A 20205-nucleotide genomic window follows, 5' to 3' on the forward strand; every position below is an offset into this window, starting at 1 on the left:
TCTTTTTCTTGCAATGGTAAATGAGAGTGTTTCCTTAATTTCTCTTTCAGATTTTTCATCATTAGTGTATAGGAATGCAAGAGATTTCTGTGCATTAATTTTGTATCCTGCAACTTTACCAAATTCATTGATTAGCTCTAGTAGTTTTCTGATGGCATCTTTAGGATTCTCTATGTATAGTATCATGTCATCTGCAAACAGTGACAGTTTTACTTCTTCTTTTCCAATTTGTATTCCTTTTATTTCTTTTTCTTCTCTGATTGCCGTGGCTAGGATTTCCAAAACTATGTTGAATAATAGTGGCGAGAGTGGACATCCTTGTCTTGTTCCTGATCTTAGAGGAAATGCTTTCAGTTTTTCACCATTGAGTATGATGTTTGCTGGGGGTTTGTCGTATATGGCCTTTATTATGTTGAGGTACGTTCCCTCTATGCCCACTTTCTGGAGAGTTTTTATCATAAATGGGTGTTGAATTTTGTCAAAAGCTTTTTCTGCATCTATTGAGATGATCATATGGTTTTTATTCTTCAATTTGTTATTATGGTGTATCACATTGATTGATTTGAGTACATTGAAGAATCCTTGCATCCCTGGGATAAATCCCACTTGATCATGGTGTATGATCCTTTTAATGTGTTGTTGAATTCTGTTTGCTAGTATTTTGTTGAGGATTTTTGCATCTATATTCATCAGTGATATTGGTCTGTAATTTTCTTTTTTTGTAGTATCTTTGTCTGGTTTTGGTATCAGGGTGATGGTGGCCTCATAGAATGAGTTTGGGAGTGTTCCTTCCTCTGCAGTTTTTTGGAAGAGTTTGAGAAGGATGGGTGTTAGCTCTTCTCTAAATGTCTGATAGAATTCACCTGTGAAGCCATCTGGTCCTGGACTTTTGTTTGTTGGAAGATTTTCAATCACAGTTTCAATTTCATTACTTGTGATTGGTCTGTTCATATTTTCTATTTCTTCCTGGTTCAGTCTTGGAAGGTTATACCTTTCTAAGAATTTGTCCATTTCTTCCAGGTTGTCCATTTTATTGGCATAGAGTTGCTTGTAGTAGTCTCTTAGGATGCTTTGTATTTCTGCGGTGTCTGTTGTAACTTCTCCTTTTTCATCTCTAATTTTATTGATTTGAGTCCTCTCCCTCTTTTTCTTGATGAGTCTGGCTAATGGTTTATCAATTTTGTTTATCTCCTCAAAGAACCAGCTTTTAGTTTTATTGAACTTTGCTATTGTTTTCTTTGTTTCTATTTCATTTATTTCTGCTCTGATCTTTATGATTTCTTTCCTTCTGCTAACTTTGGGTTTTGTGTGTTCTTCTTTCCCTAGTTCCTTTAGGTGTAAGGTTAGATTGTTTATTTGAGATTTTTCTTGTTTCTTGAGGTAGGCTGGTATAGCTATAAACTTCCCTCTTAGAACTGCTTTTGCTGTGTCTCATAGGTTTTGGATCATCGTGTTTTCATTGACATTTGTTTGTAGGTATTTTTTGATTTCCTCTTGGATTTCTTCAGTGATCTCCTGGTTATTTGGTAACGTATTGTTTAGCCTCCATGTGTTTGTGTTTTTTACGTTTTTTTCCCTGTAATTCATTTCTAATCTCATAGTGTTGTGGTCAGAAAAGATGCTTGATATGATTTCAATTTTCTTAAATTTACTGAGGCTTGATTTGTGACCCAAGATGTGATGTATCCTGGAGAATGTTCCATGCTTACTTGAGAAGAAAGTGTAATCTGCTGTTTTTGGATGGAATGTCCTATAAATATCAATTAAATCTCTCTGGTCTATTGTGTCATTTAAAGCTTGTGTTTCCTTATTTATTTTCATTTTGGATGATCTGTCCATTGGTGTGAGTGAGGTGTTAAAGTCCCCCACTATTATTGTGTTATTGTCGATTTCCTGTTTTATAGCTGTTAGCAGTTGCCTTATGTATTCAGGGGCTCCTATGTTGGGTGCATATATATTTATAATTGTTATATCTTCTTCTTGGATTGATCCCTTGATCATTATGTAGTGTCCTTCCTTGTCTCTTGTAACAGTCTTTATTTTAAAGTCTATTTTATCTGATATGAGTATTGCTACTCCAGCTTTCTTTTGATTTCCATTCGCATGGAATATCTTTTTCCATCCCCTCACTTACAGTCTGTATGTGTCCCTAGATCTGAAGTGGGTCTCTTGTAGACAGCATATAGATGAGTCTTGTTTTTGTATCCATTCAGCAAGCCTGTGTCTTTTGGTTGGAGCATTTAATCCATTCACGTTTAAGGTAATTATCGATATGTATGTTCCTATGACCATTTTCTGAATTGTTTTGGGTTTGTTTTTGTAGGTCCTTTTCTTCTCTTGTGTTTCCCACTTAGAGAAGTTCCTTTAGCGTTTGTTGTAGAGCTGGTTTGGTGGTGCTGAATTCTCTTAGCTTTTGCTTGTCTGTAAAGCTTTTGATTTCTCCATCGAATCTGAATGAGATCCTTGCCAGGTAGAGTAATCTTGGTTGTAGGTTCTTCCCTTTCATCACTTTAAGTATATCATGCCACTCCCTTCTGGCTTGTAGAGTTTGTGCTGAGAAATCAGCTGTTAACCTTATGGGAGTTCCCTTGTATGTTATTTGTCGTTTTTCCCTTGGTGTTTTTAATAATTTTTCTTTGTCTTTAATTTTTGCCAATTTGATTACTATGTGTCTCGGCGTGTTTCTCCTTGGGTTTATCCTGTATGGGACTCTCTGTGCTTCGTGGACTTGGGTGTTTGTTTCCTTTCCCATGTTAGGGAAGTTTCAACTATAATCTCTTCAAATATTTTCTTGGGTCCTTTCTCTCTCTCTTCTCCTTCTGGGACCCCTATAATGCGAATGTTGTTGTGTTTAATGTTGTCCCAGAGGTCTCTTAGGCTGTCTTCATTTCTTTTCATTCTTTTTTCTTTATTCTGTTCCGCAGCAGTGAATTCCACCATTCTGTCTTCCAGGTCGCTTATCTGTTCTGCCTCAGTTATTCTGCTATTGATTCCTTCTAGTGTAGTTTTCATTTCAGTTATTGTATTGTTCATCTCTGGTTGTTTGTTCTTTAATTCTTCTAGGTCTTTTTTAAACTTTCTTGCATCTTCTCGATCTTTGCCTCCATTCTTTTTCTGAGGTCCTGGATCATCTTCACGATCATTATTCTGAATTCTTTTTCTGGAAGGTTGCCTATCTCCACTTCATTTAGTTGTTTTTCTGGGGTTTTATCTTGTTCCTTCATCTGGTACGTAGCCCTCTGCCTTTTCATCTTGTCTCTCTGTGAATGAATGTCTAAAAAGTTTTTTTGATAGCGATTTTAATTTACCTTTCTTGAAATAGAATGGAGTTTTTTAAATGTTTATTTATTTATTTATTTTTGGCTGCATTGGGTCTTCGTTGCTGCATGCGGGCTCTCTCTAGTTGCGGCGAGCAGGGGCTACTCTTTGTTGCGGTGCGCGGGCTTCTCATTGTGGTGGCTTCTCTTGTTGCGGAGCACGGGCTCTAGGTGCACGGGCTTCAGTAGTTATGGTGTGAGGGCTCAGTAGTTTTGGCTCGCGGGCTCTAGAGCTCAGTCTCAGTAGTTGTGGTGCACGGGCTTAGTGGCTCCGCAGCATCTTTCCAAACCAGGGATTGAACCCGTGTCCCCTGCATTGGCAGGTGGATTCTTAACCACTGCGCCACCAGGGAAGTCCTAGAATTGATTTCTTTTTTAACATTAGACTTTTTGTTAGATTTTAGTTTTATCCATTATATGAAAATTCTCAGGAAAAGGGAAATGTGGGATCCTTTTAAAAATTTTTATTCTTGTGTCAATGGGTAACTTTAAAGATTTAAAATTGTTTATCAGTGTGTACTAATGAAACGTGGTAGATATCAAAATGTTTTCATTAGCAATAAAGGTTAATTGTATTAGAAGAGTTCGCCACTAATGACCTGTCAGGTTGAGGTGGCACACATAAGGTAAGATAATACACAAATAATCAAGCGCTCCTCCCATCAGCAACTGCCGTAATAAAAACTCATTGCATTTAGGGCTTACCAAATTTAATAAATGGATGACAGTTTTGAAGGTCACCAAAGAGGAGCACAGATAGATATGTAAATTCAGAGTCATCACTGTATACCTGGAAGTTGAAGGAAAAATGTACAAAGATACATACAGTGGAGAAAACTTCCTCAGGACCACCACTGATTGTGGATTTATAAGCAGGTATGGAAAGAATAGAATGGGCACTGAATGTGGGAGAATGCAGTGATACAGAAATAAGTACATATAGCTAGGAAGGTGTGAAATGGATACTCTCATGCAGTGCATACAGGAATATAAATTGACACAAACTCTACAGAAGCAATTTGGCAAAACATGATATTTTTTGACCCAGTAATCTTGATTTAGATATTCAATCTGAAGGCAAAATCAGAAATTCAAACAAAATGTATATAAAATGATATTGATCACAGTGCTGTATATTAAAATGAAAATTAAAACAAATTAAATATCTAATAATATACATTTATGGAATGAATATATATGCAGCCACTAGCAATAACCTTTACAAATAATATTTAAAGAACAATTCATATTATATTATATTAATGGATAAGGCAGAAAATGAAATCCTGCTTCTTGTAGTACTGTTCCAATTATGAAAATATTTTAATGAGACTCTTTAGGTGCAAAGTTCAAAACCCTTTCAAATTATTTCAAAAAGCGTTTTATTATAAAGGTGTGTGGGATTTAGGTTCAGAACTAAAAAGAAGTCAAGAATTAAGTTCTAGGGACTTTGTTTGGTCTCTGGTCCTTTCCTTAATGGGCCCCTTTGTCTCTCTGCTTTTTCTAAGCTTCTTTTTGTGCATTGTCACCACTCTTACCTTCTAGGACTAGCTTTCTCTATTTATTCATAGTTGCTTTTCTGTTTTAACTTTGAATTACATGTGATCATCACAGCTTCTCTGGCCTAAATCTGTCTTAAGCCCTTTGTTTCTATTCAGAGAGGAGGAATTTGATTGGACCAGTTCATTTTTTTCTGAAGAAACCAAGACACGGGTTATTTGCCTGCCTAGGAATTGACAGCCCTTGATTAAAAGGTCATCTTTGCACTAATTGGTCATGGCTGGTCTGGGCATGAGGATAGATAAATAAAGAAATTGCCCTTCCTCTTCAACCACTTCCTCCATCACCGCCTGTCCTGGGACTACAAACTCTGTAGTGTAGGCAAACCAAACTTCTTTTCAAATAACCCCACTATTTCACTACTCACATTGTTAGCCTGCCTTTTTTCACTTCTCAGAGTTGCCATCATTGAATTTATGATGAATCTCAAAGCCCTGTCTATTACATGCCCCCATGAAGTCCTTTTCTGACTCCTCTAGAAAAAGCTAACACTCTCATAGTGCTCTTTTCATGATTGTGTTAAAGAACTTACAGCATTGTACTTCCATTATGAGAGTGATGTACATGACTTACTGACTAAAAGGACATGCCTTTGCATCATTCTGTTGTGCAGTTTATGAAAGGAAACTATGAGACAGTAAGTTTATTAAAATTGTAACACTGAACTTAGGGGGGAAAGCAACACACACACACTGCACACACACACAACTCAGCCAAAATTGGTGTTCTAACATCCTCGCATGTGAAAACTCTCAAAGTATTATTTCTAAGCTGTGTTGTTTTTCTCATGCATGAGCCATCGTTCTAATGGTAGAAGATGTGTTTTTGAGGCAACGGTGTCATCTTTTAAACACTGGAATAAAAAGTTTCCATTTTCTGCATGAGTCAGTTTTTTCAGTGACTGTTTCAAGCAAATGAACTAACACTGCATTAACTCCATGCTTTGTTTCAGTGGTTTCCTTGGGTGGACTGGTTTCACTGAATGCCATGTGTAAATTGGTCAGATAGAACAAGAATTTAGATTTCAACAATCTTATTGGGAACTTTGAAACTTTTATTATCTCACAGGACCCAGAAATTGAATTGAAGCTTTGTTACTAAGCCAGGTTGTAACAATGGACCCAGGAGTCAGTAGCTCAATTTTCTACTTCTTTGCATCAAATTTACTCTTGAAAATGATGCATGCAATATTGAAGAATGGCAGGGAGGAGCCTCTGTGAAGTGTTAAATATTTGGTTCACTGGGTCCTATCAGCAGGTAGGGCCTGCAGGGAGCTTGTTTATCCAGCAGAACGATCTCATTATGAGGACAGTGATGTAATATAGTTTACTTCATACCCCGAAGCCATTCAAGGAAACAACTGAGTGAGTGATATTCATCCCGGGCCCTGTATTGTACTATTATGACTTGCAATAACTGGCAGCATATTAAAATAGAGATCAGGGACTATGGCTCCTCCACTGAATGAAGTTCTGAAATTTCAGAGCTGTTGAATTATTCAGTATTTTCCAATTTATAGAATAAAAGAATAATGTGATTGACACTTTCATGGTACAGTAATGGAAATAAAGAAAGAGAATGCACAGGCTTGATACATTTCACAGTACATATTTATTTCTCATAATTGCATGGTACCCAAGTGGGTCTTTGTATAGGCCAGTGTGACCCTTGCTGTCAGATACAAAGACAAGAACTTGCCTTTGAAAACTAGGGAACAATAAAATAAAAAATATTTTTAAAAACACGTTAATTAATGATCACTACAAGGGACCCACAACAGTGCCTTGTTTAGCTTTGAAAATATCCATGAATACTAGATTGAAAAAATAAAGTAAGGTTTGAGACAAATGTCCCATCTTGCCTATGACAATACAGTGGGAACAATATAAGCTACAAGTTTAGAACAAAGGAAGGGAACCCTGCTTAATGTGATATGCAGTAAGATTACCAAATGCTTTATTCCAGCCCCAGCAGTGCCTAAGATTACAGTTTCTACATAAATACTTGTTGCAATAAAGAATGAATCAATGAACGCCTCCCTCCACAGGTGGCTCACACTAAATACGGTTGAACCGTTCCTTCCCCCCAAAATTCAGATATTTTCTCTTTGAAACATATTAAAGGAAAGGCTCAATGGTGTGACTGCTAAGGGTCTAGGTTTTTAACCTTTGAGAGGTACATGAAGGAACCTAGCTACGGCTTTTTGGTACCGCAGCCGAAGAAGGGATGTTGAGCTGGATGAACCATGAAAAGTTATATGCTACATGTTCCTCTTTAAAAGTATTTACTAGTTAACCAAATAAAAAGCAAACTTCCATTCCTTGAGAATTTAAACTTTTATGTAAATAATAATAACTAACTGTGATAAACATTATCACGAAGTAGTATCTGCTAGGCCAGAAGATTCCTCTAGTTTTGAGTTTAATCAGTATTAATAAAGAGACTATGAAGATAATCTCACTTAAGCCAGCACTTGGATCTTTTAGTTGCTGAGTAACACTGAAACTGTTTAAATTTGCTTTGAATTTAGTGGATGTCCATATTAACAACTGTCCAGTACAGTTTTTCCCATAAGTGCATCATCTCAAATTTATCAGCCCATACCCAGAGGCTGCACTCTCAAAGACAGGGGAAAACAAAGCCAAAAATGACAAAATCTGAATCAATGTAATTGTCTACTGTCTAAACGTGGATTTCTACTTGCTTTGATTATTTAAAGAATACCTGAGAGCATGTCAACAAAACCTCTGGAAAGCAGAGTTTAAGGTTCAAGGAAACCTTCTATACTTGATTTTTTTTCTGTTCCTGGCTCTTTAAGTACACATGAAAAAATACAAAAAATTCCCCATGATTTTTTTCTGAATTTATTACCACTTTTTTTCTTGCTGCAGTCTGATAGTGTTTATGAAAATACTATGTAAATGAAGGAGTTCTACCCAAATAAAATGGAACTGGTGTTTTTACACACATGACAAAAATGAGAAACAAAGATCACGCAGGAGGTACATAGATACTTGCTTATAATACCCTGAACAAAATACAGTATGTCAATAGATTCCCATCATAATAGATATATGATTGCACGTGTAAATGCAGATGAATACCCAAATAGTTGTGTGTAAAGCTAATATGTATATAGCATATTATGTATTTTCATGAGACTTCTACAGTGATAAAAATAGACTCAGCATCAGTAAAAAAAAAATGGCTCTAACCTTTTTTAAAATTCTCACTTAGAAATTCACTTGAAGGAGCAATACACAAACTGTGTGTGTTTAATTTTCACCCACAATCTCTGCAAGAAGTTAATCAAATAGACAATTAATCTCTGTGATATTATTCATATGAAAACAAATGCATATTAAAATACACAGCAGACTTCATTCCCATTTCCCTTGAATCTTTCTCTAACTCTAGGGGACTCTAATGCCCAGCAGAACTCACAATATGAAGAAGATACACAACAGTGCTTTCGTTGCACAGACTAGACAATGCAAGCAATATGTTCTGCTGTATAAACACCTGTGATAAATGCAGAAAACGTGCTATAAGATAACAAATGGGTCTTGTACCCCAGCCACACTTGTCATCTGCCACCTCGACCTGCTTCTGCTCCTTATTTCCTTTAATGATGTCACAATCCTCTCAGGAATCCTGGGTTGAAACCTCAGCGTCATCCTTGACTACTCCTTTCCTCCATCTGTCCTGTCTGATCAGTCTCCCCATCCTGTAGATTCTACCTCTACAATCTCCCCCACTTCTTACTTCATCTCTACTATTTTAAGAGCTTTCTAAGTGATCTCCCTGTTCCTGCCTGTCTCCTTCCAATCCAGCCTTGGTATTGCCACTAGAGTGATCTTCCTAAAATGTAGATCAAATACCACTTCTTTGACGAACTTTTTCCACTTGCTCCATTGACTAGAGCAGTGGTTCGCAAAAGTGTTATCCCGGGGCTTTTTAGAAATGCAAATTCTTAGGTGCCAACCAACACCTTCTGAATCGGATGCTCTGATGGTGAAGCCAAATAATCTGTCTTTTGACAGCTCCTCCAGATGATGCTGATGCACACTAAAATTGGTAAACTACTGGGCTAAGTTCAATTTTCTTGGCCTGGTGTCTTGTCCATCCCACTTTTCTGATCTCATTTTTACCTGGTTATGCTTTTCTCCTCACCCCATCCCAGTGTTTTAGAACATTACCCTTTACTGTACTATCTAACTGGGATATCCCGTGGACTTGGAATTTTCTCTTCACAATTATCAAGTTTTGAATTGAGATACGGTTAAAATTCCATCTCTTTCTTATATTGTTTTTGCTCTTCCCAGTTATATATTTCTCCTCCATTAGTTTACTTGAAAAGTAGAAAATAGTTCTGGGTTGAGATAGAACAAAACTTCTTGCTCTGTGTTTCCTCAGCAATGCTGTCTTTACTCATGGAATCTCTCCATTCTGCCTTGTGTTATATGTAGTTTTGTGTCTTCATTGCTACAAACAATAGCCCACGTGGAATTGCTCTAAAATTTAAAGACTTTTTTTACTTGTAAGCTTAAAAAATAGAATTTTATTCTGCTATATGCTCTAAAACAAAATGAAAGTAAATATGCACTTTAAACCTTGTTACTCTCTTAAGGATCAGTTTGCAGGGTGGGTGTCCTGCCATCCAACAGGTCTTTCCTGTGAGGTGCCTCTAAAACGGGAAACAGATTAAATTTGATCTCTGTTTGGTTTGTTGCTCATCATGTTGATATTTAATCCAGTGTCCAACAAGTGTCCCAAAGGTATAAAATGCCTGAAGCTGGCAACACTTTTTGACCTATCTGTATGCACATACCCTTATCCGTTTCATGGCCCAACTAGAGGGTTTTGTAGAGATACAAAAGTGAAATTAACGAAATCTTTCATTGAAAATGTATACAGAAGTGAATGGATCCAATTATAATAGTGAATAAAATAGCTTGAAATAGAGCAAACTGTGTGTGATGAATTCAGTCAGAGGTTCAGAGTTGATACATAATGGCTGTGACACCATTGCCATTCAGTTATCAGATAAGTGATGTTTCTTTTTTTTTATTAAAATAAATATGGTATTTGGATACTATTGTAGATTGTACTTTTTAAACTTTATTTTTTTATACAGCAGGTTCTTATTAGTTATCTATATTATACATATTAGTGTATATATGTCAATTCCAATCTCCCAATTCATCCCACCACCACCACTGGCCCCCCGCTTTCCCCCCTTGGTGTCCATATGTTTGTTCTCTACATCTGTGTCTCTATTTCTGCCCTGCAAACCGGTTCATCTGTACCATTTTTCTAGATTCCACATATATGCGTTAATATACGATATTTGTTTTTCTCTTTCTGACTTACTCCACTCTGTATGACAGTCTCTAGGTCCATCCATGTCTCTACAAATGACCCAATTTCGTTCCTTTTTATGGCTGAGTAATAGTCCATTGTATATATATGTACCACATCTTCTTTATCCATTCGTCTGTCGGTGGACACTTAGGTTGCTTCCATGACCTGGCTATTGTAAATAGTGCTGCAATGAACATTGGGGTGCATGTGTCTTTTTGAATTATGGTTTTCTCAGGGCATATGCCCAGTAGTGGGATTGCTGGATCATATGGAAGTTCTGTTTTTAGTTTTTTAAGGGACCTCCATACTGTTTTCCATAGTGGCTGTATCAATTTACATTCCCACCAGTAGGGCAAGAGGGTTCCCTTTTCTCCACACCGTCTCCAGCATTTGTTGATTGTAGATTTTCTGATGATGCCCATTCTAACCGGTGTGAGGTGATACCTCATTGTAGTTTCGATTTGCATTTCTCTGATAATTAGTGATGTTGAGCAGCTTTTCATGTGCCTCTTGGCCATCTGTATGTCTTCTTTGGAGAAATGTCTATTTAAGTCTTCTGCCCATTTTTTGATTGGGCTGTTTGTTTTTTTGATATTGAGCTGCATGAGCTGTTTATATATTTTGGAGATTAATCCTTTGCCCATTTCTTTGTTTGCACATATTTTCTCCCATTCTGTGGGTTGTCTTTTCGTCTTGTTTATGGTTTCCTTTGCTGTGCAGAAGCTTTTAAGTTTCATTAGGTTCCATTTGTTTGTTTTTGTTTTTAGTTCCATTATTCTAGGAGTTGGGTCAAAAAAGATCTTGCTGTGATTTATGTCAAAGAGTGTTCTTCTTATGTTTTCCTCTAAGAGTTTTATAGTGTCCGGTCTTACATTTAGGTCTCTAATCCATTTTGAGTTTATTTTTGTGTATGGTGTTAAGGAGTGTTCTAATTTCATTCTTTTACATGTAGCTGTCCAGTTTTCCCAGCACCACTTATTGAAGAGACTGTCTTTTCTCCATTGTATATCCTTGCCTCCTTTGTCGTACATTAGTTGACCATAGGTGCGTGGGTTTATCTCTGGGCTTTCTATCCTGTTCCATTGATCTATGTTTCTGTTTTTGTGCCAGTACCATATTGTCTTGATTACTGTAGCTTTGTAGTATAGTCTGAAGTCAGGGAGCCTGATTCCTCCAGCTCTGTTTTTTTCCCTCAAGATTGCTTTGGCTATTCAGGGTCTTTTGTGTCTCCATAAAAATTTTAAGATTTTTTTGTTCTAGTTCTGTAAAAAAAAATGCCATTGGTAATTTGATAGGGATTGCATTGAATCTGTAGATTGCTTTGGGTAGTATAGACATTTTCACAATATTGATTCTTCCAATCCAAGAACATGGTATATCTCTCCATCTTTCATCAGTGTCTTATAGTTTTCTGAGTACAGGTCTTTCACCTCCTTAGGTAGGTTTATTCCTAGGTATTTTATTCTTTTTGTTGTAATGGTGAATGGGATTGTTTCCTTAATTTCTCTTTCTGATCTTTTGTTGTTAGTGTATAGGAATGCAAGCAATCTCTGTGCATTAATTTTGTATCCTGCAACGTTACCGAATTCATTGATTAGCTCTAGTAGTTTTCTGGTAGCATCTTTAGGATTCTCCATGTATAGTATCATGTCATCTGCAAACAGTGACAGTTTTACTTCTTCTTTTCCGATTTGTATTCCTTTTATTTATTTGTCTTCTCTGATTGCCGTGGTTAGGACTTCCATGAGTGATGTTTCTGATGACGCTATATTTCTGTAATTTAAGACACCAAAGTTTGCAAACTATACTTGGTGCTCAGTTTAAGAAATAGTGCATAAGAGTTAATACAATCTTAGCACATGAAGTAAAAAGTGCACTTATTTAGGTGGCTATTGTGAAAGGAGGTTATGAGACAGTTTTTGAAAATCTCTTTAAAATTTTGTATAAAGCCTTTAAAAATGTATTATTTGATCCAGGAATTTTACTTCTGGAATTATTTCCTGAGGAAATTACACTTTTTTTTGAGGGGATGGTTGTGGAACATTGTTTATAAAGTTATTTTATCACAGAATTATTTAAAACAGTCAAATCTAGGGGAAAAACTTAAGGTAGGCTAACAGCAGAAGGGCTAAGTAAATTATATGTAATACTATTATGGACTGTTATGTAGTTATTATAAAATGTTCAGTAAAACGTCATGATGTAACTTTTTATAGAATTATGATCTCAACTGAGAAAAGAAACTAAAGGATAGGTTATGAAACTATGAAACTACTACTTCTGTTGTTTCCTTTTTTTCATTTTATTTTTTTATTTTTGGCTGCATTGGGTCTTTGTTTCTGCACGTGGGCTTTCTCTAGTTGCGGCGAGCAGGGGCTACTCTTCGTTGAGGTGCGTGGGCGTCTCATTGCGGTGGCTTCTCTTGTCACGGAGCACGGGCTCTAGGTGCACGGGCTTCAGTAGTTGCCGCACGCAGGCTCAGTAGTTGTGGCTCTTGGGCCCTAGAGTGCAGGCTCAGTAGTTGTGGTGCACAGGCTTAGTTCCTCCACAGCATGTGGGATCTTCCCAGACCAGGGATCGAACCCGTGTCCCCTGCATTGGTGGGCGGATTCTTAATCACTGCGCCACCAGGAAAGTCCCTCCTTTTTTTTATCATAAGAATACAAACATTTTTAAGAATAAATCCTTACCAAGTGTGTGTTATGTAATGCATAGGGTTTTGTGTATTAGTATCTAGGATACCTGCTAGAATGTGGAGTCTAAGGTATGATGGAGGGGTAACTATACTACCAGGATCCTATTTGCCTTGGCATCACCTGTCTCCTGATACAGAGGGAACCGTATCTTAGAAGAAATTTGATAACACCTGAGCAAGGCCTGCACCCACCTGGAGATGACCTACATTGAGTACATGGCAGATGATAACTTCCAGGCTTTGTCAGATAAAGGGTATTCTAGAAACTGGATTCCTGATAATTGGCAGAGTCTCTTGAGTTAACCTCAGTTCTTACCACCCACACAGATCTCTCCAAAATATTTGAAAGAGCTCTTCCAAAATTGTCACATTGTATATATCTTTAAAGGCAAGAATCTGGCAGTATTCCACATCAGATAAACATAATCCAGAAAGTAGGGATGAAGACAAAGTGTTGTGTGAACCAACATATACTATAAATGTTAACTTATGTCATATTTTGCTGTAATCATTGCTGCTGATAATTTGGGGGCACCTCTGCTTCCTCCTTGGAAGGATTCCAGCATCGCCAATTTTCATTTATGAAGTTCATATGTGGAAAGAGTAGCAGCTAGTGCAGACAAAGAGCAAAATTCACCTCATTGAAATCTAGCCTCAGTCTTTTTGTTCCATGTCTACGATAGCTGATCTGCATGGCTTACACTCCCTAGCCACGGTCATGTCTCAAGTTTGGCTTTTCCAAGCACACTAAGGGTAGAGACAAATGATACCAATATGCCAGATATTTATTTTTGATCATTGTAAGTTTAAAAAAAAATGAATATGAATATATATATATATATATATATATATATATATATGCACATATTCAGGTCTATCTGTGAGTCATTTTAAAAATTCATTACATGTACACACTGCTGTATTTAAAATGGATAACCAACAAGGACCTACTGTATAGCACAGGGAACTCTGCTCAATGTTATGTGGCAGCCTGGATGTGAGGGGAGTTTGGGGGAGAACGGATACATGTATATGTATGGCTGAGTCCCTTTGCTTTGCACATGAAACTATCACAACATTGTTAATCAACTGTACTCCAATATAAAATAAAAAGTTAAAAAAATTCATTACATTTTCATTGCCTAAAGATTTTAAATGAAGAAATTAGAAAAACTTTTCACAGAGCCCACCCCTTGACATGAATGGTTGATTTTCTTGTTGAATGCGAAAGATATTTCAGTCTGTGACAAAAGATATGACTTGCAGAGTAAACTAGCATCATTCCTCTTCCTTGATGCTTGTATTCAGTCGTTCACCTACTTCTGCCAATTTTACCTCCTAAATCTTCCCCGTTTCTCCTTCTCTACTACCACTGCCCAACTTCAGACCTTCAGTAACATCACTTTCCTGGCTAAAGCCTTCTACCTTATATGTCTACCTAAAATTTCAGTCAGCATTAGCATATCTGAAAATATTAGACTGTCTCCATCATCTCCCTGACTGAAAGTCTGTGATATTTCCCCATCGCTTTCACAATGAAGCCAAACATTTTTTACATCTTATAAAAATACCTCCACAGTCTGTCTTTGCCCACTTTTTTTCCGTCCATCTCTCGCTATTTCCTGCTCTAAACTTGTTGTTTCTACACCACAAAGCCATTTGTAGTTCCTGCAAAACTCTGCCATCTCTTATTTCTGTGCCTTTGCTTTTGTGTTCACCTCCAAATTAAATATCTGTCTGACAATTCTTTGAATGGCTAACTTCTGACAGACATCTCAAATGTTTTCTCTTCATGGAACATATTCTTGACTAGCCCTATGCATTTCTTTATCATTGCATTTCCATTGTGCTTTCAGTTTCTGTCTGTCTCTTGGGTTACACTGTGAGCTCCTTGAAAACAAGGGCTATGTCTTGTATGTTTTCATGTCTCCAGCCCCTAGGACAGAAACTGGAATGAAGGTAGTTCTTGCTACATGAATATATAAATCTGTGTTAGATCAGGTTTCCTACAACAGAGCCTAAGACAGGATTTTTGATGCACACCATTGATAGAGGGAGTGCTCTTCAGGGAAAACTTAAAAGGGAGGGAGGAAGGGAGGGAGGAAGGCAGGGCAGGAAAGGGGAGAGAGCTGAGTGAGGAGGTCACAGTTAACCTCTAAGCTCGGCCTGGTCCACACACAGAGGAGTTGTGGAACACGAACTGCACTGTACAATTGTCTCTACTTCAGGCAAAGGAACAGCCTTTTTTTTTTTTTTTTTTTTTACACTCACATCAGTCAGTTATTGGCAGTAGGCAGACCCAAGGGGATGTAAACTTCCCACCAAGATGGTTCTTGTCAATCAAGGGTTATTTTCAAGAGAAGGAGACAATTGTGAACTGTTAGCAGGCAATACTCAAAGTTGCTGAAGAATGGATAGGTCTGTTTAGTAAAGAGGATGGGGGGACCTCTATTACACTATCACAGATGCCTTAATTATTTTATCATTATTCCAATGTACCTACTCAAGTAGATACTTCAAGAGTAGTATAATTTGCCTTTTTATAGGTAAAGTCTTACATTTTCATATTAGGGTGCATTATATATGAGCTCTATGATTAGACTTTTTTTGTAAAGAATGAAACTTTCAAGCTTGTTACCACGACATATTTTGCACTCTTATATATGTAGTAATAGTGACCTAATCAACAGTGCTTTCCCTAATCTCATTTTAATTAATTAATTAATTTATTTATTTTAATTTGGCCACACCGCGCTGCATGTGAGATCTTAGTTCCCCGACCAGGAATTGAACCCGAGGCCCCTGCATTGGAAGTGAGAGTCTTAACCACTGGACCGCCAGGGAAGTCCCTCATTTGAATATATTTACGTTATCCAATCTATGTAGCCTTTGTCCATGAAATAGTACATCAATATGAACTACTTGTAAAGGAATTAGTTCTGAATCTTAATTCCATCACCGTCTTCATATAATCTCCTACAATATTATGGGTGGTAACAAAAATAAATGAATATGGTGCTTCCTACTCCCACCCCCCAATGCAACTTCATGGCTTTATAAAGTCCCATTGACTCTGAAGGAGTATGTGCTGTATAGGAGACATCGAACTAGAGTATTTCCATGGAATCTTCTCATCAGGGAAAGAGAATACCAATAGCTAACTTTCTGAGAGAGGCTTACAGAAGGGTATTTTATTCTGAAAGACAGAAAAACCGATTAAATACTATTGTCCTGCAGAATTACCCAATGATAATTTAAAAATAATAAAGGTTACCTGGTAACTTACATAATGGAATTAACAGTGTCTAGAAATATGGAAATATGTTGGCTTGGAATGACTGTTTCCAAGCCAACAGAGCTTGTATACTGAAGTAAGGAAAAACTGAACATATCATTGGCAATTCTTGTCATCAAGAGTTAGGTTTTAAGTTATCACATTTTCTTTTAAGATTTGAGATGTCCCGCTGGACAAGATTAAGAAAAACATGCTTTGCAGCTATATAAGAAAAATGTCTTTATTCAAAGGAGATGCACACTGAAGTATTTTAGGAGTGAAATGTCATTATGTCTCTATTTTAATTTATTTTCAGATCATTTAGGAAAAAATTGTGATACATGCAGAGTGAGAATGTGTGCAAATGTGGTGAAATGTTAACAAAGGAAAAAAATAGCACTCCTCACTTATTTAATAAAATGCTTTAATTATTGAAAAAAATATGTGTTCATTTATTTAAATGTGTTTATCAAAATAATTTGAAGATATCTTGAATTGTTCTGTATATTATTTGCCATCTTTCCCCAAAAAAGTATTAACATGTTAATAAATTTATAGTTTACTTTTGAACATCATACATTTAGTCTAATGGTAGTAAAACTTCCTAAGCCATAGATCCTACATTTTATTTCCATATTAAAATTAACATAAAGTGTCTCTGATATCCAAGGTGTTGGTATTTCTTAATTTCACCTCTGCCTTTTCGTTGGCATGTGAATCAGAGCTGTTTGAAACTTTTTTCCCAATAGATACTAAATAACTCTAATTTTCAGTAATATTTATGGTTTTCTTTCAACACTATTATCAGTAAGCATATTTTGAAAGTATGTAGTAATATCTCTATCTATCCCCCAAAACACAACTCTCCTTCTGTTCTCTTGATCTAATTTGTTACTAACTTTTTAGAAATCTCTAGGCTAAGTATTTTTGCTTTTAGCTTCAAGCATTTTGCTTTACCTTACAAATCTTTTGAGAGTTTGAATAATTTCATCTTACTGTTTATACTGCTACCTTGAAGGTGTACCAGCCCTTTGCACTGGCAGTGATATCCTCTGTGACAGATGGCCTCAGTTACAATAACGTAATTCTAGAATTGTATTATAATTCATATCGTGGTAAAACAAGGTAATTTCATGCTTATTGCCAGAACTATAACTGTTTAAAATAAAATCCCACCTAGGATTCATTTCATACAATGGGACAAATGTACAAAATTGTGTTGATAAATACTGCATGTAATTATGTAACCTTGACATCTCTGTTTGTGTACAGTTCTGTCATCCTATTGAGTGTGGTGAGCCAGCTCTGTGGCAGTCATTGGCAGGAGTGATGGTAATGACTTGGATGTTGTTGATGTCCACCAAGCTTCCAGCACAGTTACTCTAGACAGTACCTCAATACGGCTCTTCATTAGGAATCTTAGACCAAAATTTGGTAGAAAAAGTAAACTAAATTAAAGAATGGTGTGAAATTTAAATTACCTTTATTAAGAAACAGAATACTATGGTGGTAGAGAGAATGAATTCTAGGGTCATATGTAGCTGGATGAGACTACCAGAACTTCCACATATGAGCTGGTATTGAGTTTCTTCAATTGTGAATCTTGGCATTATTTTGTTTATTTACTCAAGAATTCATTCATTCAGTCAGTCAGTCAGTCAATGTGTGTTGAGCTGGTTAGCGGGCACAGTTCTAGGCACTGAGGTTAAAGAAGTGAATTAGAAGGACCAAGTTCCTGACCTCAAGGGGCTTACATTCTGTTGGGGAGACAGAAAGCAAGCAAAAATTGGGTACATGATGTAACGTCAGATAGCAATGAGTCCTGTGAAAAAATATTAAAGAACAATCTGGGTCAAGTGACTAGGATAGGGAGGTGGTATTGCAGGCAGGGCAGTTAGAAAAGGACTCTTGGAGGAGGTGACATATGGAGGAAGGGAGGGAGGAAGCCATGCAGTTGATTGGTGACAAAAGTTCCATGTAGAGGGAACAATGAGTCCAAAGCCTGAATGGATGTTTTTGTGAAAGGGGAATGAAAATTTGTAAACTCAGCACATAATTAAGTGCTCATCAGATGTTAGATAATATTTTAAGATAAGAAATTTGGATAATTCCATAATTATTTGTGTTCTTTGCTCTAATATACATCTTCCTTTTCATTTAGATCATTTTCCTTCTTTTGAATTCTACATGAATTTTCCTGTTCTCAGATCCTTCAGGTTGCCCTCTTTTTAATCTCTAGTGAGTTAAACCCTGCTTGCAGTACTCAGATGCTCCTGCTGTTAGAGGTCCTCTTTTCTTGGTTTTTGCCCTTTTGCTCAGCATTTGTATACTGTGAGCTATGTCAGATTGATTATGTTGCTAGGGGTTGAGCAACTGCCCTCTCTAGGCAGGAAATCCACAACTTCTCCATGATAATAATAATGGTGATGTACCTGCCCTGTGGTGACCTGTTGTTCTGTGTGTGTGTGTGTGTCTGTGTGTGTGTGTGTATGTAGGGGGGAGAGGTGATAAAAATGGTGCCAAGATGCCATTTGGAAGATGGTACTTCCAGGAAACTCAGAAAATACAATTAGTTCCCATCCCATCAGCTCCATTTCCCACCAAGGTTTCTACTTTACACTTCCCCTGATGCTCCCAGAAATCAGAGCAAAGTAACCATCTACCTGCGTCTCTGGCTGTGAATCACTACTAGAGCATGACCCGCTTTTGTTGTATTTCTTTCTGTCTTGTTTGGCTGTACAGCACTTATTCCTCATTTTATCAGTGTGGATCCAATCAGAGAGAAAAAAATACACTAATTTGAACAAGGAAAGCTTATATAAAGATTTTTTCAATGTAATAGGTTATTGGAGTAATGAAGGATTGGCTAGTAAGAAGGAATGATGTATTAGTCTGCTATGGCTGCCATAACAAAATACCAGAGACTGGGTGGCTTATACAACAGAAATTTACAGTTCTGGAGGCTGAGAAATTCAAGATCAAGGTGCTGGCTGATTTGGTTTCTGGTGAGGGCCCTCCTTCCTGCTTATAGACGCCCACCTTCTAGCTGTGTGCTCACGTGGCATCCTCTTTATAAGTACTCAGAAGGAGAAAGAGAAAGGTTGCAAGCTCTGGTGTCTCTTATAAGAGCACTACTCTCTTCCTAAGGGTTCTGCCCTCATGGCCTCGTATAAACCTAATTATCTCCCAAAGGCCCCTCCTCCAAATACCATTACATTCAGGATTAAGCCTTCAGCATATGAATTTTAGGAGGACACAAACATTCAGTCTGTAACAAAAGATAACTGTAAAGAATAGAGGAATGGCTGCCATTACCCCTAACTGAGAGCACCCAAAGAGAAGCTCCCATCCTCCCATTCCCAGAGTGAGAGCCAAACCTTACTGGGAAAATTCATGGCTTACTGAATGGCAGAAGTCACTGAGGTGGCACACTGGTAGAACTGGTTGGAAGTCTGCCCTCTGCAACTGGACAGGGACTTGCCTTCTAAGGTATCTGGGAAAGCTGTTCATGAGAAGGTGTCTCACCTGAGGATCTGCTAAAAAATTACCAAGCTGCTACCGTGTACTGCAGGACCTGGGTCCTGGAGAAGCACCCACTGCAGGAGCCACGTTCTGGAAAAGCCTTGCACACTGCAAGAGCCTTCCAAGCAAGCATGCTGGAACCAGGGAGCAAACCCTTTCCTTTATCTCTCTCCAGAACACTTTACTAACAAAGCGTCAGTGCCAGCTAGCAAAGGAAAACTATTTCACAGGTCCAGATCCATTTTCAAAGAACAGGCAAACATGTGGATTTAGAATGAGAAGGCCATAAGCCAATAACCATGACACTGATTTAAACTAAGAATAAATATCAGCAGAAGCAAACTAAGTGATGAATATATTGTTTGTTAGTAGGATAAATTACTTTTCAGTGCCCTTCTGAGTTTTATCCATTGCTGCATAGTCTGTGCCTAGAGAAGAATCTTGTCCAATGTAGATGCTCAATAAATATTGTT

General features: G+C 37.3%; 1 protein-coding gene across 1 annotated transcript in view; it reads left to right on the top strand.

Annotated features, from left to right (window-relative positions):
- Window positions 1-20205, top strand: part of IL1RAPL1 (interleukin 1 receptor accessory protein like 1) — a 712722-nt gene that overhangs the window by 39729 nt on the left and 652788 nt on the right. Inside the window, exons 3-4 of the mRNA XM_061178117.1 lie at window positions 17483-17542; window positions 19460-19496. Coding sequence (XP_061034100.1) covers window positions 17483-17542; window positions 19460-19496 — 97 coding nt within the window. The remainder of the gene's footprint in view (window positions 1-17482; window positions 17543-19459; window positions 19497-20205) is intronic.

Source organism: Eubalaena glacialis, chromosome X, assembly GCF_028564815.1.
Source record: "Eubalaena glacialis isolate mEubGla1 chromosome X, mEubGla1.1.hap2.+ XY, whole genome shotgun sequence".
Lineage (NCBI taxonomy): Eukaryota > Metazoa > Chordata > Mammalia > Artiodactyla > Balaenidae > Eubalaena > Eubalaena glacialis.